Source organism: Oncorhynchus mykiss, chromosome 9, assembly GCF_057628025.1.
Source record: "Oncorhynchus mykiss isolate SJ-2025 chromosome 9, ASM5762802v1, whole genome shotgun sequence".
In the NCBI taxonomy this organism is placed as follows: Eukaryota; Metazoa; Chordata; class Actinopteri; order Salmoniformes; family Salmonidae; genus Oncorhynchus; species Oncorhynchus mykiss.
Window position 1 is genome coordinate 27,810,269 of NC_143030.1, and position 19,189 is coordinate 27,829,457.

Here is a 19,189-nt window from a genome sequence, read left to right on the forward strand (position 1 = left end):
TCACATACACCCACATTAATACATACAACACCAAACACATTCACAAACGAGATCAAGGCCAGAATCATCGTAGAGCACATACACATACACTCAACAATGAGCCAATGACGTACACATATTCATGCACATCCACATGAATAATACATTCAAATCAAATTCTATTGGTCGAATACACGTTTAGCAGATGTTACTGCGGGTAAAATGATTGTGTTCCTAGCTCCAACAGTGCAGTAATATCTAACTATACACAATGCACAGAAATCTAAAAGTAAAAGAATGGAATCAAGAAATAGAGAAATATTAGGACGAGCAATGTCAGAGTCCGATGTACAGTTGAAGTCGGAAGTTTACATACACTTAGGTTGGAGTTGTTCAACCACTCCACAAATTTCTTGTTAACAAACTATAGTTTTGGCAAGTCGGTTAGGACATCTACTTTGTGCATGACAAGTAATTTTTCCAACAATTGTTTACAGACAGATTATTTCACTGTATCCCAATTGCAGTGGGTCAGAAGTTACACACACACTAAGTTGACTGTGCCTTTAAACAGCTTGGAAAATTCCAGAAAATGATGTAATGGCTTTAGAAGATTCTGATAGGCTAATTTACATTATTTGAGTCAATTGGATGTGTACCTGTGGATGTATTTCAAGGCCTACCTTCAAACTCAGTGCCTCTTTGCTTGACATCATGGGAAAATCAAAAGAAATCAGCCAAGACCTCAGAAAACAATAGTAGACCTCCACAAGTCTGGTTCATCCTTGGGAGCAATTTCCAAGCGCCTGAAGGTACCACGTTCATCTGTACAAACAATAGTACGCAAATATAAACACCATGGGTCCACGCAGCCGTCATACCGCTCAGGAAGGAGACTCGTTCTGTCTCCTAGAGATGAACGTACTTTGGTGTGAAAAGTGCAAATCAATCCCAGAACAACAGCAAAGGACCTTGTGAAGATGCTGGAGGAAACTGGTACAAAAGTATCTATATCCACAGTAAAAATGAGTCCTATATCGACATAACCCGAAAGGCTGCTCAGCAAGGAAGAAGCCACTGCTCCAAAAACGCCATAAAAAGGCCAGACTACGGTTTGCACATATGGGAATTATGTGGATATATTGAAGCAACATCTCAAGACCTCTATCAGGAAGTTAAAGCTTGGTCGCAAATGGGTCTTCCAAATGGACAATGACCCTAAGCATAATTCCAAAGTTGTGGCAAAATGGCTTAAGGACAACAAAGTCACCCAACTTATTGTGGGAAGCTTGTGGAAGGCTACTCAAAACATTTGACCCAAGTTAAACAATTTAAAGGCAATGCTACCAAATTCTAATGGAGTGTATTTAAACTTCTGACCCACTGGGAATGTGATGAAAGGAATAAAAGCTGAATTAAATCATTCTCTATTATTATTCTGACATTTCACATTCTTAAAATAAAGTGGTGATCCTAACTGACCTACGACAGGGAATTTTTACTAGGATTAAATGTCAGGAACTGTGAAAAACTGTATTTGTGTATATAAACTTCCGACTTCAACTGTATGTCTGTCTGTGTCTCTCTCCTGGCTGACTTGGCACTGTATTTTGGAGCTCCCGAGTGGCGCAGCGGTCTAAGGCACTGCATCTCAGTGCTAGAGGCGTCACTACAGATCCTTGTTCGATCCTGGGCTGTATCACAACCAGCCGTGATTGGGAGTCCCATTGGGCGGCACACAATTGGCCCAGCGTCTGGCCAGGGTAGGACGGCGTTGTTAATAAGAATATTTTCTTAACTGACTTGCCAATTTAAATCAAAAAGTTTAAACATGTTTATTTTTAATTTTTATTTGAGTTACCAGCCCAAATAAATGCTTCAAAGTTCAAGTAACAGACATCTCAACATCAACTGTTCAGAGGAGACTGCGTGAATCAGGCCTTTATGGATAAATTGCTGTAAAGAAACCACTACTAAAGGATACCAATAAGAAGAAGGGACTTGCTTGGGCTAAGAAACTCGAGCAATGGAAATTAGACTGGTGTTTAGACTGATTAGACTGGTGTAAATTTAAGATTTTTGATTCCAATTGCCGTGTCTTTGTGATACGCAGAGTAGGTGAACGGATGATATCTGCATGTGTGGTTCATACTGTGAAGCATGAAGGAGGTGGTGTGATGGTGTGTAGGTACTTTGTGGGTACACTGTCAGTGATTTCTTTAGAATTCAAGGCACACTTAACCAGCATGACTACCACAACATTCTGTAGCGATACACCATCCCATCTGGTTTGGGCTTAGTGGGACTATCATTTGTTTTTCAACAGGACAATGCCCTAACACACCTCCAGGCTGTGTAAGTGCTATTTGACTAAGAAGGAGAGTGATTGAGTGCTGGATCAGATGACCTGGCCTCCACAATCACCCGACCTCAACCCAATTGATATGGTTTGGGATGAGCTGGACTGCAGAGTGGAGGAAAAGCAGCCAACAAGTGCTCAGCATATGTGGGAACTCCTTCAAGACTGTTGGAAAAGCATTCCAGGTGAAGCTGGTTGAGAGAATGCCAAGAGTGTGCAAAGCCACCATCAAGGCAAAGGTGGCTACTTTGAAGAATCTAAAATACATTGACTTGTTAAACACTTTTTTTGGTTACTACATGATTCCATATGTGTTATGTCCTGGTGTTGATGTCTCCCTATTACTTTACAATAAAGAAAATAGCAAAAATAAAGAAAAACCCTTGAATGAGCAAACTATTGACTGGTACTGTATATGATATTCGAATATGTGGATAAAATATTATATGCACAGCAATAGTTGAATAGGATGGACTAGAATACAGTATAGACATATGAAATGGGTAAAAGAGTATGTAAACATTATTAAAGCGACCAGTGTTCCCCTCAAGCCGATAACACGACGGCCCTCAAGGAACGTCACTGGACTTTATGCAAACTGGAAACCATATATCCCGCGGCTGTATTTATTGTAGCTGTGGATTTTAACAAAGCAAATTTGAGAACAAGGCTACCTAAATTCCATCAGCATATGGACTGTAGCACCCACTCAGGAAAAACACCGGACCACTGTTACTCTATCTTCCGTGATGCACACATGACCACGACTCCATTTGGCTCCTCCCTTCATATAGGCAGAAACTCAAACAGGAAGTACCCGTGCAAAGGAGTATTCAATGCTGGTCTGACCAATCGGAATCCACGCTTCAAGATTGTTTTGATCAAGCGGACTGGGATATGTTCCCGGTTAGCCTCACAGAATACGCCGATTCGGTGAGTGAGTTTCTAAGGAAATGTATAGGAGATGTTGTACACACTGTGAATATTTAAACCAGGGTCTCCAGGCAATCACGGATTACAAAAAGAAAACCAGCCACGGCATCCCTAGCCGCGTCCTCAGAGAATGCGCAGACCAGCTGACCAAATGCTTCAAGATGGCTACCATTGTTCCTGTACCCAAGAATGCAAAGGTAACTGAACTAAATGACTATCGCCCTGTAGCACTCACTTCTGTCATCATGAAGGGCTTGACTAGTCAAGGATCATATCACCTCCCCCCTACCTGTCACCATAGACCCACTCCAATTTGCTTACCACCCCAATAGGTCCACAGACGACACAATCGCCATCACACTGTCCTATCCCATCTGGACAAGAGGAATACTTATGTAAGAATGTTATTCATTGACTATAGCTCAGCATTCAACACCATAGTACCCTCCAAGCTCATCACTAAGCTTGAGGAGCTGGGTCTCAACCCCGCCCTGTGAAATTGGGTCCTGGACTTCCTGACGGGCCACCCTCAGGATGTGAAGGTAGGAAAACCCTCAAAACCGGGGCCCCACAAAGGTGAGTGCTCAGCCCCCTCCTGTACTACCTGTTTACCAATGACTGGGTGGCCATGCATGGCTCCAACTCAATCATTAAGTTTGCAGATGACACAACAGTAGTAGGCTTGATTACCAACAACAACGATGGTGTCAGGAAAATAACCTCTCCATCAACAAAACAAAGGAGATGATTGTGGACTTCAGGAAACAGCAGAGGGAGCACCCCCCTATCCACATAGAAGGGACAGCAGTGGAGAAGGTGGAAAGTTAAGTTCCTCTGCGCACCCATGACAGACAAACAAATGGTCCATGCACACAGACAGTGTGGTGAAGAAGGTGCAACAGCGCCTCTTCAACCCCAGGAGGCTGAAGAAATTTGGCTTGGCACCTATTACCATCAAACTTTTACAGATGCACAATTGAGAGCATCCTGTTGGGCTATAACACCGCCTGGAACGACAACTGCACCGCCCGCAATCGCAGGGCTCTCTAGAGTGTGGTGCGGTCTGCACAACGCATCACCGGGGGAAAACTACCTGCTCTCCAGGACACCTACAGCATCCGAAAAACAGCTTCTATCTCAAGGCCATCGGACTGTTAAACAGCCATCACTAGCATAGAGAGGCTGCTGCCTACATAGACGTGAAATCATTGGCCACTTTAATAAATGGAACACTAGTCACTTTAATAATGCCACTTTAATAATGTTTACATACCTTGCATTACTCATCTCATATGTATATACTGTATTCTATACTATCTATTGCATCTTAGCCTATGCTGCTCTGTCATTAGTCATCCATTTATTTAAATATTCTTATTCCATTCCTTTACTTAGATTTGTGTGTTTTAGATATTTGTTGTGGAATTGTTAGATATTACTTGTTAGATATTGCAGCAGTCGGAACTAGAAGCGCAAGCATTTTGCTACACCCAAAAAAACACCTGCTAACCATGTGTATGTGACCAATAAAATGTTATTTGATGTATATGAACATAGAGCAGCAGCCTCTAAGGTGCACGGATGAGTAACCGAGTGGTAGCCGGCGAGCGTCAGTGACTTAATTCAAGGCAGGGTACTGGGTGGAGGCCGGCTAGTGATGGCGAGAGTGATGATATTGAAAAACAGCTTCTGTCTCTCAGTCCCAGCTTTGATGCACCTGCACTGACCTCACCTTCTGGATGATAGCGAGGTCAACAGGCCGTGGCTCAGAAGCTTGATGATCTTCTTGACCTTCCTGTGACACCGGGTGGTGCAGATGTCCTGAAGGGCAGGCAGTGTGCCTCGGTGATGCGTTGGGCAAACCGCACCACCCTCTGGAGCGCCCTGCGGTTGCGGACTGTGCAGTTGTCATACCAGGCGGTGATACAGCCTGACAGAATGCTCTCGATGGTGCATGTGTAAAAGTTTGTAAGGGTCTTCGGGGCCGAACCAAATTTCATCAGCCTCCTGTTGCGCTCTACTCTCCACACTATCTGTGTGGGTGGACCATTCAGATTGTCAATGATGTGTACGCCGAGGATCTTGAAGCTTTTCACCTTCTCCACCGCGGCCCCGTCGATGTGGATGGGGGCCTGCTCCTTCTGCTGTCTCCTGAAGTCCACAAAGAGCTCCTTCGTTTTGTTGACGTTGAGGTTCATTTTCTGGAACCACTCCACCAGGGAGTGGACTTCTGTGGACAGGTATAGTCTTTCATAAACTGGAAAGAATGAATGTGCCTGAAAAAGACAAAATACCACCATATCCCGCAGTGTGTAACAACTAACACAGCTGCTCGGTTTCAACTGCCATCTAAATACGTTAGCCTACGATGTATCGGAGTGCAACAATGGGTGATCAAATCACCATGACCTTGTATCACAATGGAGCGTCTGGGCTCAAGCTGAGATAACCTTGGGTCCAGTTTCATAAATGTAACCACCCGCTAACAAAAGTACTGCCATCCATTGTTGCCTGGCCTTAGGCAAGTAGCATTATAGAGGGATTCCACACACAGTGCATTTAGAGTGACCTAGAGAGCAGGAATGTAATTAATTCATGGCCAAATCCTATTTGTACCACCAACTATCCCATGGCCTTCGATGACAAGTCTGTCCTGAGGCCATATAGGTCCACAGGTGAACTGCCCTATGCAGCGTTTTTAATTGGTGTTGATGTTGGATATCCGTTTGCACTGCTTAGCAAACTGCAGAGAAAGAAGTGGAAAAGATGGCCAGATAGTCAGAGAGGGAGGTAGAGAGAATGAGAGAGAGGAAGCGAGGTAGAGAGCAGGGTAGAGCGACAGAAAGAGGAGCGAGAGTTGAGACAGGATCCTGTCTTCGCTCATGTGGCTTGCCTTTGACTTGCATTCAACAGGCCGGAGTGTCAACAGCATGTGAGGAAGCTGAGATTGCACCACTCTGCTCTCTGTCAAAGTGCTGGCAGCAGAATGACTCCTGCCCACACAATCAGAGCCACACTAAATCAGAATGCTCACTCTCGCTCTCTATGCAGACAGTCTCTCAACTAGTAGGCATATGCTACCACAGTAAACTTATGCAGGTTTAACTGAGCTTTCTCTAGAGTTTAACTCCAATACATACTATACATTATCCTTCAGAAAACAAATGGTAAATAAACAGGTATTTTTTAGTTTTCGGTTTATTCAACCACGCATCAACATAATAGGTATAGGAATCTTGATTTGTTTCCACAGCGCAACATTTCGCAAGTTCAGTGTGGTCATATTTCAAGTCAAGTCAATAGGGGTCATTTCTACGCACCTCCCACTCTGGCCACATAATGTCACATGCCTGCTGGAAACAAAAACATGCAGCGAAGGCAAACCTCAAAGGAAGAGAGTGAATATTTTCTGATGGTTGGGGAATATCTGTGGTTTCCTCTCAAGGAATTGTTGAGAAACTTGTTCAGTCTCCTCCATAGCCTCGGAAGTGAACCAACCAGGGTTCTGAAGTGAACCGAGCTCAACATGGCAGGCTAGACACTAGGTAGACTGGTCCCAGATCTGTTTGTGCTCGTCAACTCCACTGAGGTCATTGTCAAGCCGACATTATTGGCAAGACAATAAGTTACAAGGAGTTTGTACAGTAGCACCAACAGACTGACACTCAGGCCAGAGACTAGGTACTGTGGCCGAACATATTCTAGCAACCTTAGTACAACATTTAGCAACCTCAAAGGGATTTGGACCTCTTGGTGTAAGGGCTAAGGTGTTGAACTGACAGGTCGGGCTACCCCCCGATTCACTGTGAGATCAAGTACACTCTCACAGGTAGAGGGATGTATGATGGGGTGGGTGAATGCGTCATCGCTTCAAACACACAGTTTAATGCAAGGTACAGTTATCTCCACTTGCCCTCCTAGGGCATGTTTAGAAGAAATATAGCTATGACAATTAATCATGGTTTTCTATTTGTGTTGAGGAACTTTGGTAGTTTGTACAGTATTAAAAGGGGGGGGGGGGGGGATTTGTGGCCAGAACTGCCTGTTTCTGAAGACAAGGCTGGTTTTCCATCCAGGCTTCCCCTTTACCGAGTCAGTTCTTCCTCTGGATAGAACTATTCCTGGTCAGCCTCTTCACTGGGCGATCTGAGTCAGACATCCTTGGCACATGACTCATTTCAACCTTCCAGACAGTAGATAGCAAACTGGAGAATGACACATTCTAGCGCAGCGCTATCATGCATTGATGTTTCTAAAGTACTACACAACAAGAGGAGGTTGACCAAAAGGCGAAGCAATATTTTGTGTATTAAAAGTATTATCAAAATGCAAGTCTTCAGATTTCAGCATTCCATGGTTTTTAAAACTACCTCACTGCATCCACCCACACAGGCCAGCAGCATACCACCCTGCATCCCACTGCTGGCTTGCCTCTGAAGCTAAGCAGGGTTGGTCCTGGATGGTCCCTGGATAAGAGACCAGATGCTGCTGGAAGAGGTGTTGGAGGGCCAGTGGGAGGCACTCCTTTCTCTGGTCTAAAAAAATATATATCCCAATGCCCCAGGGCAGTGATTGGGGACATTGTCATGTGTAGGGTGCAGTCTTTTGGATGGGACGTTAAACGGGTGTCCTGACCCTCTGTGGTCACTAAAGAGCCCATGGAACTTATCGTAAGAGTAGGGGTGTTAACCCCGGTGTCCAGGCTAAATTCCCAATCTGGCCCTCATACCATCATGGCCACCTAATCATCCCCAGCTTCCAATTGGCTCATTCATCCCCCTCCTCTCCCCTGTAACTATTCCCAAGGTCATTGCTGTAAATGAGAATGTGTTCTCAGTCAACTTACTTGGTAAAATAAGGGTAACATTTTTTTTAATGATTAAAAACAGGAATCTAGATGTAATCAGGAATGCAATCAGTCTACCACTACAACCTATACTCTGGTTGACAGCAATTACTGCAGGAGTTCCAAAGCAACGTTACTAGCAAAGTCAAATCCTTGCTTCTGCCGACCTTATATCCTTCAAGGATTTGACAGAGTCTCTAATGTGCAGCATGCCTTGGGCACAGCCAATAGCCTTGCCCTCCTTGTACCAAGTAATTGCAATCCTGGGAGGGTCACAGGAGCCAAGGAGGGGACACTTTGTGACATGAGAAGGAACACAGACAGGTCCCAGGCCCTCATGTTTTGTATCTGGCAGCCGGTGCACCATTCATTCTGAACGGGAGGCGAAAGAATCCAAAGAGGCCGCATAGGAAGGACAAGTGCCAGTGAACTCCTAATTAACACACAAGAACAAGTTGGAACAGTGACAGTCAATGGTGAAACACTGAACACAGGGGCTGGGGGGCAAGGAAATGGGGTCTTGCAACTGCTACGAAGAGCAGAAGGACGATGAATAATTTACAGGTGCCATTTTTTATTATTTTGCCCATTCTTATGTTGAAACTTTCTGACAGAGATGAATAATGGCATGTGGAATAGCCATCCGTATATGCCTGAGATGGATGGGAGAGCGGAACTGAGCCAAAAATATGTTATGACCTGATCCCCAATTCTACCTCTCCCTTTTCTGACAAGAAGTGGATCCTTCTGAAACCTTTACCAAGTCAGCCAGTGAAGGAGGCTTGCAGTTCATAACACTTGTATCCAGACTTGCAAACACCAAATCAGTCCCGGCTCCACGATGGGGCAAAAAGGGACTTAGCCCCCTCAGTTGAAACTTGTGCCCCCTCAGTTTTAGTTTATGTCACTATACACATAATTTGCAAATAAATTCATTAAAAATCCTACAATGTGATTTTCTGGATTTTTTTCTCATTTTGTCTGTCATAGTTGAAGTGTACCTATGATGAAAATTACAGGCCTCATCTTTTTAAGTGGGAGAACTTGCACAATTGGTGGCTGACTAAATACTTTTTTGCCCCACTGTATAGCAAAAAAGTTCAACTGATTGATTTTTTTCTGTCACTCAATCTCCGCTGTGCTGTGTCAGCATAATGGACAGAGCGTGACAGGGTATGTGTAGGGGGACTCTTGAAAGCCACCAGAGTGGTTAGGTATGACTCCTTTGTGTTTCCATAAAAAGCATGGGGGGGGGGACACTTCTCATCTGTTGTAGGCTAAGTGAATAACGTGACACGCCTCCGCCTATAATATTTGATTTTGATTCATAAAGGTGGGGTCCGGTTTAATGCTGAAGCTGCTTCACTCAACTCTGCCAAACACCCCACCACTATAGTTTCGTAAGCTTCTTGGCTAGCTGAAAAAGCGTTAGTGTTATCTGCCTTCGCCTAATTAGCTAGCTCGAACCAGCTAATCTGCCATGATGGGCATCAGAAATTGGCTTTGTCAAAGTAGCCAAACAAAGCCAAAAGAGAAGGAGAGTGATGATCAGCAGCATCAAACCACCAAGGCCGCCGCCAAGCCCAACGGCGATGATGCGGCCAAGCTCCAGCTAGCTCCGCTTGCAGAGCCTACCCACTAGGGTTGTGCAGTATCCAGATTTCTATACCTTCACACCGTGCCATAACAGAATATATATGGTATTACCGGTTGTGCACACATACACTCAATTAGTATTTGGTAGCATTGCCTTTAAAATTGTTTAACTTGGGTCAAACGTTTCGTGTAGCCTTCCACAAGCTTCCCACAATAAGTTGGGTGAATTTTGGCCCATTCCTCCTGACAGAGCTGGTATAACGGAGTTAGGTTTGTAGGCCTCCTTGTTTGCACACAATTTTCCAGTTCTGCCCACAACTTTTCTATAGGATTGAGGTCAGGGCTTTGTATGGCCACTCCAATACCTTGACTTTGTTGTCCTTAAGCCATTTTGCCATAACTTTGGAAGTATGCTTGAGGTCATTGTCCATTTGGAAGACCCATTTGTGACCAAGCTTTAACTTCCTGATTGATGTCTTGAGATGTTGCTTCAATATATCCACATAATTTTCCTCACTCATGAAGCCATCTATTTTGTGAAGTGCACCAGTCCCTCCTGCAGTAAAGCACCCCCACAACATGATGCTGCCACCCCTGTGCTTCACGGTTGGGATGGTGTTCTTCGGCTTGCAAGCATCCTCCTTTATCCTCCAAACATAACGATGGGCATTATGGCCAAACAGTTCTATTTTTGTTTCATCAGACCAAAGGACATTTCTACAAAAAGTATGATCTTTGTCCCCATGATCTTTGTAACCCTAAATTTAACACATACGTTTTTCCAGCAGCAGACTATGGTCGATAATGACAAAAGCTGCACTGAAGTCTAACAAGACAGCCCCCACAATCATGTTATCATCAATTTCTCAGCCAATCATCAGTCATTTGTGTAAGTGCTGTGCTCGTTGAGTGTTCTTCCCTACAAGCATGCTGAAATTCTGTTGTCAATTTGTTTACTGTGAAATAGCATTGTAATCTGGTCAAACAATTTTTCCCAGAAGCTTACTATGGATTAGTAACAGACTGATTGGTCGGCTATTTGAGCCAGTCAAGGGGGCTTTACTATTCTTGGGTAGGGGCATGACTTTAGCTTCCCTCCAGGCCTGACGGCACACACTTTCTAGTAGGCTTAAATTGAAGATGTGGCAAATAGGAGTGGCAACATTGTCTGCTATTATCCTCAGTAATTTTCCATCCAGATTGTCAGACACCGGTGGCATGTCATTTTTGATAGACAACAATCATTTTTTTCACCTCTTCCAAAAGTACAATTCTCGTCTTTCATAATTTGGTCCGAAATACTTGGATGTGTAGTGTCAGCGTTTGTTGCTGGCATGTCATCCCTAAGTTTGCTTATCTTGCCAATGAAAAAGTCATTAAAAGTAGTTTGCAATGTCAGTGGGCTTCGTGATGAATGAGCCATCTGATTCAATGAATGAAGGAGCAGAGTTGGCTTTTATCCCCAAAATGTCATTGAAGGTGCAACAAAGCTTTTTACTATCATTCTTTACATAATTTCTTTCTTTCATAGTGTAGTTTATTTTTATTTAGTTTAGTCACATGATTTCTTCATTTGCAGTATGTTTTGCCAATCAGTTGGGCTGCCAGACTTAATTGCCATACCCTTTGCCTCATCCCTCTCAATTTTTCAATTCCTCATCAATCCAAGGGGATTTAACAGTTTTTACAGTAATTTTTTTAATGGGTGTGTGCTTATTAGTAACTGGAATAGGTAGTTTTATTTATGCGTCAAGTGCAGCATCTTGTTACTCCTCATTACATACCACAGACCAGACGTTTTGGACACTACAGTGAAAATGGTTAACTTTGTTAAAGCGAGGCCCCTGAACTCCTGTGTATTTTGTTGCATTATGTAATGTTATGGGCAGCAACCATGTAACGCTTTTACAACATACAGAAGTGTGCTGGTTGTCAAGGGGCAAAGTATTGACACATTTTTTTAAATTGAGAGATGAGCTTAAAGTTTTCTTTACTGACCAAAATTTTCACTTGTCTGACCGCTTGGTTGATGCCAAGTTTTTTCTCGCCTGAATGATCAGAATCTAGGATTACCGGGACTCTACGCAACTATATTCAATGTGTGGGACAAAATTGAGGCTGATTAAGAAGTTGGAGCTCTTCTCTGTCTGCATTAACAAGGACAACACAGGTCTTTCAATCATTGTAGGATTTCTTTGTGTGCAAATTAACTCAAGCTAACGGACCAAATATGATATAGCGAAGCACCTGAGTGAGCTGGGTGCGCAATTACGCGGGTACTTTCCCGAAACGGACGACACAAACAACTGGATTCGTTATCCCATTCATGCCCTGCCTCCAGTCCACTTACCGATATCTGAACAAGAAAGCCTCATCGAAATTGCAACAAGCGGTTCTGTGAAAATGTAATTTAAAATAAAAAGCCACTGCCAGATTTCTGTATAGGGTTGCGCTCAGAGTATCCTGCCTTGGCAAATCGTGCTATTAAGACACCGATGCCCTTTGCAACCACCTCTCCCTATGTGAGAGTGGATTCTCGGCCCTCACTAGCATGAAAACTAAATACAGGCACAGATTGTGCATGGGAAAAGATTTAAGACCGAGACTCTCTCCAATACAGCCCAACATTGCAGAGTTAGGTGCATCCTTTCAAGCACACACTTGTCATTAACATGTGGTGAGTTGTTCACAATTTATGAATAAATATGGTTTTATCTGTAAGATAGCATAAATAAAGACCAAAACTATTTATTATTATTATTATTATTATGATTATTATTATTATTATTATTATTATTATTATTATTATTATTATTATTATTATTATTATTATTATTATTATTATAATATGTGCCCTGGTCCTATAAGACCTCTGTCACTTCCCACGGGCCAGGTTGTGACAAAACTTCAACCTCATTTTTGTGTTTAATAAATGTATCGTATAGTGTGTGTGGCAGGTTTACAACGATGGCAAAAAACAACATTTGATAGTGCGCAGACCCAGTTGCTAGAGGGAGTACGCAGCTGGAGGATGAATGTTTGAAGGGGTACGGCACTATAAAAGGTTTGGGAACCACTGCTCTACGACAACCGAGTTAGGAAGGCCGCCTGTATCTTTGTCGTGACTGGGTGTATAGACACCATCCAAAGTGTAATTAATAACTTTACCATGCTCAAAGGGATATTCAAATCATAGGTGCCTTTCTTTGTGAGGCATTGGAAAACCTTCCTGGTCTTTATGGTTGAATCTGTGTTTGAAATTCCCTGCTCAGGGACATTACAGATAATTAATTATGTGTGGGGTACAAATATGAGGTAGTAATTCAAAAATCATGTTAAGCACTATTATTGCACATAGTTACATATATGAACTCACTCTATGCGACTTTCTATGCAAATTTGAACTTATTTAGCCTTGCCATAACAAAGGAGAATACTTATTCATTTGTAAAAATGTCAAAAAACATAGTTCCACTTTGACATTATGGGGTATTGTGTGTAGGCCAGTGACAAAAACATATATTTCATCCATTTTAAATTCAGGCTGTAACACAACAAAATGTGGGGAAAAAGTCAAGGGGTGTCAATACTTTCTGAAGGCACTATAGATTCTTTCGTGTCGTCATTGATCTGATATGTTGTTTACTAGGCCTACACGCTACCGCTGTTTTGTTCTGTTCACATTCATTCGTTCGCATTCACAGTTGTGTCTGTATTCTAAGCCAAACTGCTATTCAGTATTTGTTTTTATGCATGAATAACAAGGCTAATACTTTAGTTTGCAATATTTTGGTAAGACAGCTAGCTGTGTGTATGGCTGCATTCACATAGGGTCAATCAGGGGCACAACTTTGGTTTTAGATGTGGGGGGGGGGGACAACATATATATTTTTTAAAACATTTTATTTCAGTCGGATACAAACTACAAAACAGCCCACCCGACCGCTCGGAGGTGTTCGCAGGGTCCTAAAAGAACACTGTTGCCTCGTTTTGCATCACATGTCCCCGTCCCCAATGAAAGTTACGCCCCTGGGGACATTCACCTATTACAAAAAGTCTATCTAGCTTATAGCCTTTATTAATTATCAAAACGGTCTTGCTTTAGTGTGTAGGGCGCTGTACATTGTTTGTGCTGATACAGTAAAGCAGAGATTGTGTCAACCTGTCACTTCAAAAGCACAATCAATGGTCTCGGTGTCTCTGTATTTGACCTTTTTGCTGTGTTATAGCGTGATAAGCAGAAATCAATATAATTCCAATGCAAGAACCCCCCAAAAATGTGCAAAGGGCCTAGAATTAACACCCACCATCTGCCAAATGCAGGTAGATTTTGGCATTAGCGGGTAAGATGTCTATTTCACTAGCCATATAGGCGGGTGGTCATGCATTTCACTCGTATTAGTGAATACAAATAGTACAGTATGATCACATTTCCAGTAAAATAAATGCAGTAGCTGTCTTCAAAGTATTTCTGCCATTTTGTTTCATAGCTGGTAAAATAATCATACAAAGTCAAAGAACTGAATCCTATATAGCCTATCCCACATTGCGATGCAACACTCCCCGTCTGGGGGCTTTGAGCACGTGAAGAGCTGAGTGAAATAATCATTTTTTACTTGAAACGAAAGTCTACTGAAGTGAGACTTAGTCCTTGTGTTTTTTGGCTATTTACATTGTTTTGTTCACAAGCTAGGTTGTTTTTCAATGTTTGAGTTTCAACTGCTAGGTAAGAGAAGACAACCCTAGTCAGACTCAATCTCACAGGCACAAATATGAGTCTCGTTACCATGGTAACAAAAATGAAATAAAACAATATACCACATTACTTCTTACTAGTAATACATTTGTTTTAGAAACATTACAAAGTATGCTCATCGGTTTTGTGTTTTGTTGGTGTAATTTGAGGTAAAAAACATTTTGTCTGGTAAATAATCTGAGTGGCTAGGGCCTCCCGAGTGGCGTAGTGGCGCAGCGGTCTAAGCCACTGGATTGCAATGTTGCGGCGTCACTACAGCCTGGGGTTCGTTACCGGCAGCAGCGCACAATTAGGGGAGGGTTTGGCCCATTGCTCATCGCGCTCTAGCGACTCCTTGTGGCGGGCTGGGCGCATGCAGGCTGACTGATCGTCAGTTGGACAGTGTTTCCTCCGACACATTGGTGCAGCTGACCTCCGGGTTAAGTGAGTGGGTGTTAAGGATGTTTCGTAGGACGCATGACTCGACCTTCGCCTCTCCCGAGCCCGTTGGGGAGTTGCAGCGATGAGACAAGGAAATCGCAAAATTGGGGAGGAAAAAAATGTGTTTAATTACAAAAATTAATTATAAATAAAAAATCTGAGTGGCTGGGAGATTTTTTAAATGGCTGGTGGACCAAAAAGTTCATTTTAGGCCCTGATTGTGCCCCATCATCGATTTCAACTGCCCTTTTAGTCACTTTATCCTGGTGCCGGGTCTGTCTTCAACCAAGGCTATGGCTTCACTCAATGACCGGTGGATATTTTTGACCCTGTGGGTATTAGCTACATGGACCCAGGGGTGAAATTGGTTGAAATTATATAATTAAACTGGTTGTAATGTAGGTTTTAATGACAATTTAAACACGCTTTGCCTGCTGTGGAGTAGAACTGTATTAGGATAAAGGGTCTGGATTGTATCTCTACATTGGATTGAGTTAGCAGTCAAAGCCTAGACAAAGCCTTGGGGCAATAGCTCAAGCGCTTTAAGCTTCCTGCCTCTATTCTCATCCTTCAATCTCACAAACCTAAAAGGAGCTCAATAACAAAATTAATTCTAAGTCTCCACATCCCAAACCATGTCTATTTCCGATAATTATGCTAAATTGGAACTACCTAAATCCAAGATGGAATTTTCGCTCTCCACTCCAAGAAGTTTAAGTGTCCTTTACTAGCCTATAACTAGCCAGAGTATGATTATGTAATTTATTTGGGTAAACACTTTATATTTGATCTGCTGTTTACACTCTAGTCAGTGACAGTTGAAGAGAAACATGTGCGTTCCCAAAGCAGGACAGAGGATTTTTTTTTTTTTTTTTAATCAGTCGAGCCAAGTAACTGGAAACTCCAGCTTGTTGTTTTGGTTAAGAAGAGTGGAGATATGTGGCTAGCAAATCTAACAGCGTAGAATGACAGGCGCCAACAAACCCCCCGGATCAAGGCTAAACACTCATTTGAGGATAGTGGTTAGCATCACTCTTTCAAAACGCAACACCACTGGGTGCTGTTATTTCCCTGATAGAAAGTTAAGTGCTTTAAAATGAAATGGGGGGGGGGGGTTGCATTCAATTAATCTAGCAAATAACCGAAAAGCACTACAAATAATAAGCAAGCAATAGGCCTACATTGCAGAGGGTTTTTCCACAATAGCTCAATAATAGACCAGAAGCAATTTTCATTACAATTTTCTCTCCTGTCAGTGTCGTTTTCAAAGAAAGGGATTAAGGTAGATGTACTTTGCAGCTCTATTAGAGATGACTATTTTGGTAATTGGTCTCATTGGGACGAGGAAGGGATTCTGAGGCTATGGTGCACCTGTTTCAGAGTTCACCCTAATGATGCCATTGTGAAACACCGTTTTTTTTCTCCATTTGGTTTCACAGTAGAGCGCACACAGATGGACTCACCCGATGTCGATGAGCGGGGGCTTGTCGCGGTCCCTCTTGTAGCAGAGGAACAGCTCGTGGCTCTTAAGGCTGCCGTGGTTGAGGTTGGCCTGCTGCCCACTGTAGGTGCTCTCCATGCAGGTGAAGCCCTCGGGAACAGTCTCTCCCGCCGACTTGTTGATGACGGCCAGGTCAGTAATGGGCGCCTTAGGCCCGCTGGACTTGGTCTCCGACAGGTCCTGCTCCAGGGGCGTGGACTTGTCCGTCAGCCCGGCCACCACAAAGTAGTCGGTCACGCGGTGGCCCTTGTCCTCAATCATGGCTGGTCGTGCCTGGGGAGAGAAGAGGCGGGTGGGGCAGGGTCAAAAGTGAGGTTAGAGGTCAGAGAATGGGAACATGTTTTTTGTTTGTTATCAAAGTAGGGATATGTCTATGGAATTTGGGGCCTTATCCAGGCCTTCTGTAAGAGCAATGTAGCCTATGTCTTAGTCTATAAATGGTACAGAGCAAGTCACATGGGAACGACCTGCTCCTTATATCACACAGGCACCATGGGACAGTCCTTTTCATTCTAACAGTGTATGTGGAATCCCTAATGACTGTTTACGTGTCTAAACAGCATCCCACCATAAAGTACTTAATATACCTAAAGAATGACAGGGGTCTTGTGAAACGACGCGACTTATTCACAAACACTCCTGTCACTGTATATCACTTCCCAGTCCCATACTAAGGGACATGGAGAGAGTTCGGAGCGTCGGTGACTAGGGAGAGGCAGAGGAGAGCGGCAGAGCTGAGCGGAATGCAGCAAAACACCACTGTAAGCATAAATCAAGATGACACGAGTCTTACAAAGCCTTCTCTGGAAAACGAGAGCATGGGGTCCTGTTATTCTATTCACTTGGGATATAAAAACGCTTCCTTCCCGAGATTCAAGACGACCATATGCTAAAGCTCGGCGAGGATTAATCAGATGCTTCGATTTCCTGCTGTAGAAGAAGTAGAATGATCCATCAATTAGCCATAACAAGCACTATGGCATAGAGGTAGTAATTAGATGCAATTAGTCTAACAGCTAATGGAGCACGAACCCTCTGCTCTCAGTGAGAGGGGTTGGAAACTATCACAGCTTGTTTCTTCTGCTGGTAGATATTATAACTATAACTTGTTATAGTCTGTAAATTACTCAAATCTCTCAACATCTTTCCTGAACAAGCCATTTACTGTGCACAATAACCACAGGCATAAATACTGTCAACGGTAGTCTCAAATAACATGGCAGCATAAGTCCCAGGTTACCTTGCTTGTGGGAGAGTGGTGGGCTTCTAAAGACAGACTATTTTCATTTATACAGTTAGAATAACTACTTTACGGTGCAAAAATAGGTTATTCAGGCGTCCAAGAAAAACACTGGGCTTTGGGAGGAGGATACGGCAAAATGAAGCAAACGGCTGTCTAAGGAAGAAAGAAAAGCCAAGAAAGCAAACATCCCATTCTCTTCAAAGAGAGGTGGAAAAGCATGCAGGAAGTGACATTTTCCAGTCGTGAGTCAGCTGCAGCATGGGGCAGGAGCAGGAGAAGAAACGTGGCCCCTCTGAACTGGGGGAGGAGCACCCGGCAGGCTCTACTTAATGTAGCCCACTTCATTACAGTGTTTAATAGTCAAACCTGAATGTAGGCCCTACAAAAAAAATGCCTTCATAATCTGGATCCAATTTGAATGTCGGAAAAATAAGAGCCACATGCAACAATTTCAAAGGTTTTACTAAGTTACAGTTCATGTTGGAAAATCTGTCAATTGAAATACATTGATTATATGGATTTCACATGACTGGGCAGGGGTGCAGCCATGGCTGGGCCTGGGAGGGCATAGGCCCACCCACTGGGGAGCCAGGCCCACCCACTGGGGAGCCAGGCCCAGCCAATCATTCCTACAGCCAGCATGCCAATTGCACGCTCCCTCAAGACATGAGACATCTGTGGCATTGTGTTGTGACAAAACCGCACATTTTAAAGTGGCCTTGTAATGCCCCAGCACAGGGTGCACCTGTGTAATGATCATGCCGTTTTTCAGCTTCGTGATATGCTATACCTGTCAGGTGGATGGATTATCTTGGCAAAGGAGAAACGCTCACTGATAGGCATGTAAACGAATTTGTGCCATTTTTTTTTATAGAAAGAAATAAGCTATAGAAAATGTTGGGGATTTTTTTTGTTCATCTCATGAAACATGGGACCAACACTTTACATGTTGCGTTAATATTTTTGTTCATTGCAGTTGATAAAAGAAACATTGGAGAGGGAGAGAGCAACAAAACGGATACACAGCCAGTAGACCGCAAATGATTCTTGTTGTCTCCTGGCTGTGTATTCGAAATCTTAACACCACAGAAAACAATGACATTCTAAATGATTCTGTGCTTCCAACTTTGTGACAACAGTTTGGGAAAGGCCCTTTCCTGTTTCACCATGACAATGCCCCCGTGCACAAAGCGAGGTCCGTACAGAAATGATTTGTCGAGGTTGGTGTGGAAGAAGGCCTGCACAGAGCCCTGACCTCAACCCCATCGAACACCTTTGAGATGAATTGGAACACCGACTGCGAGCCAGGCCTAATCGCCCAACATCAGTGTCCGACCTCAGTAATGCTTTTGTGGCTGAATGGAAGCAAGTCCCAGCAAACAATGTTCCAACATCTAGTGGAAAGCCTTTCCAGCAGAGTGGAGGCTGTTTTAGCAGCAGGGGGGGGTACCAACTCCATATTAATGAACATGATTTTGGAATGAGATGTTCGACAACATCATTTTGCCAATGTAGTGCCCCTAATAAATACAACACAGCCTTGCTGACACCCCTGT

General features: G+C 43.3%; 1 protein-coding gene across 6 annotated transcripts in view; it reads right to left on the reverse strand.

Moving 5' to 3' along the window:
• LOC110531786 (DENN domain-containing protein 4C) overlaps positions 1–19,189 on the reverse strand; it is a 74,704-nt gene that overhangs the window by 29,090 nt on the left and 26,425 nt on the right. For 5 of the 6 annotated variants that reach the window (XR_016483176.1, XM_090183894.1, XM_090183892.1 and 2 more), the window contains one exon: positions 16,353–16,663. Coding sequence is in view for 5 of the 6 variants with exons in the window: in XM_090183891.1 (XP_090040017.1) it covers positions 16,353–16,663 (311 nt within the window). In the remaining variant the exon portion in view is untranslated. Of the gene's footprint in view, positions 1–16,352; positions 16,664–17,630; positions 17,851–19,189 lie in introns of those variants that run through there. The other variant, XM_090183893.1, reaches the window with a different exon arrangement.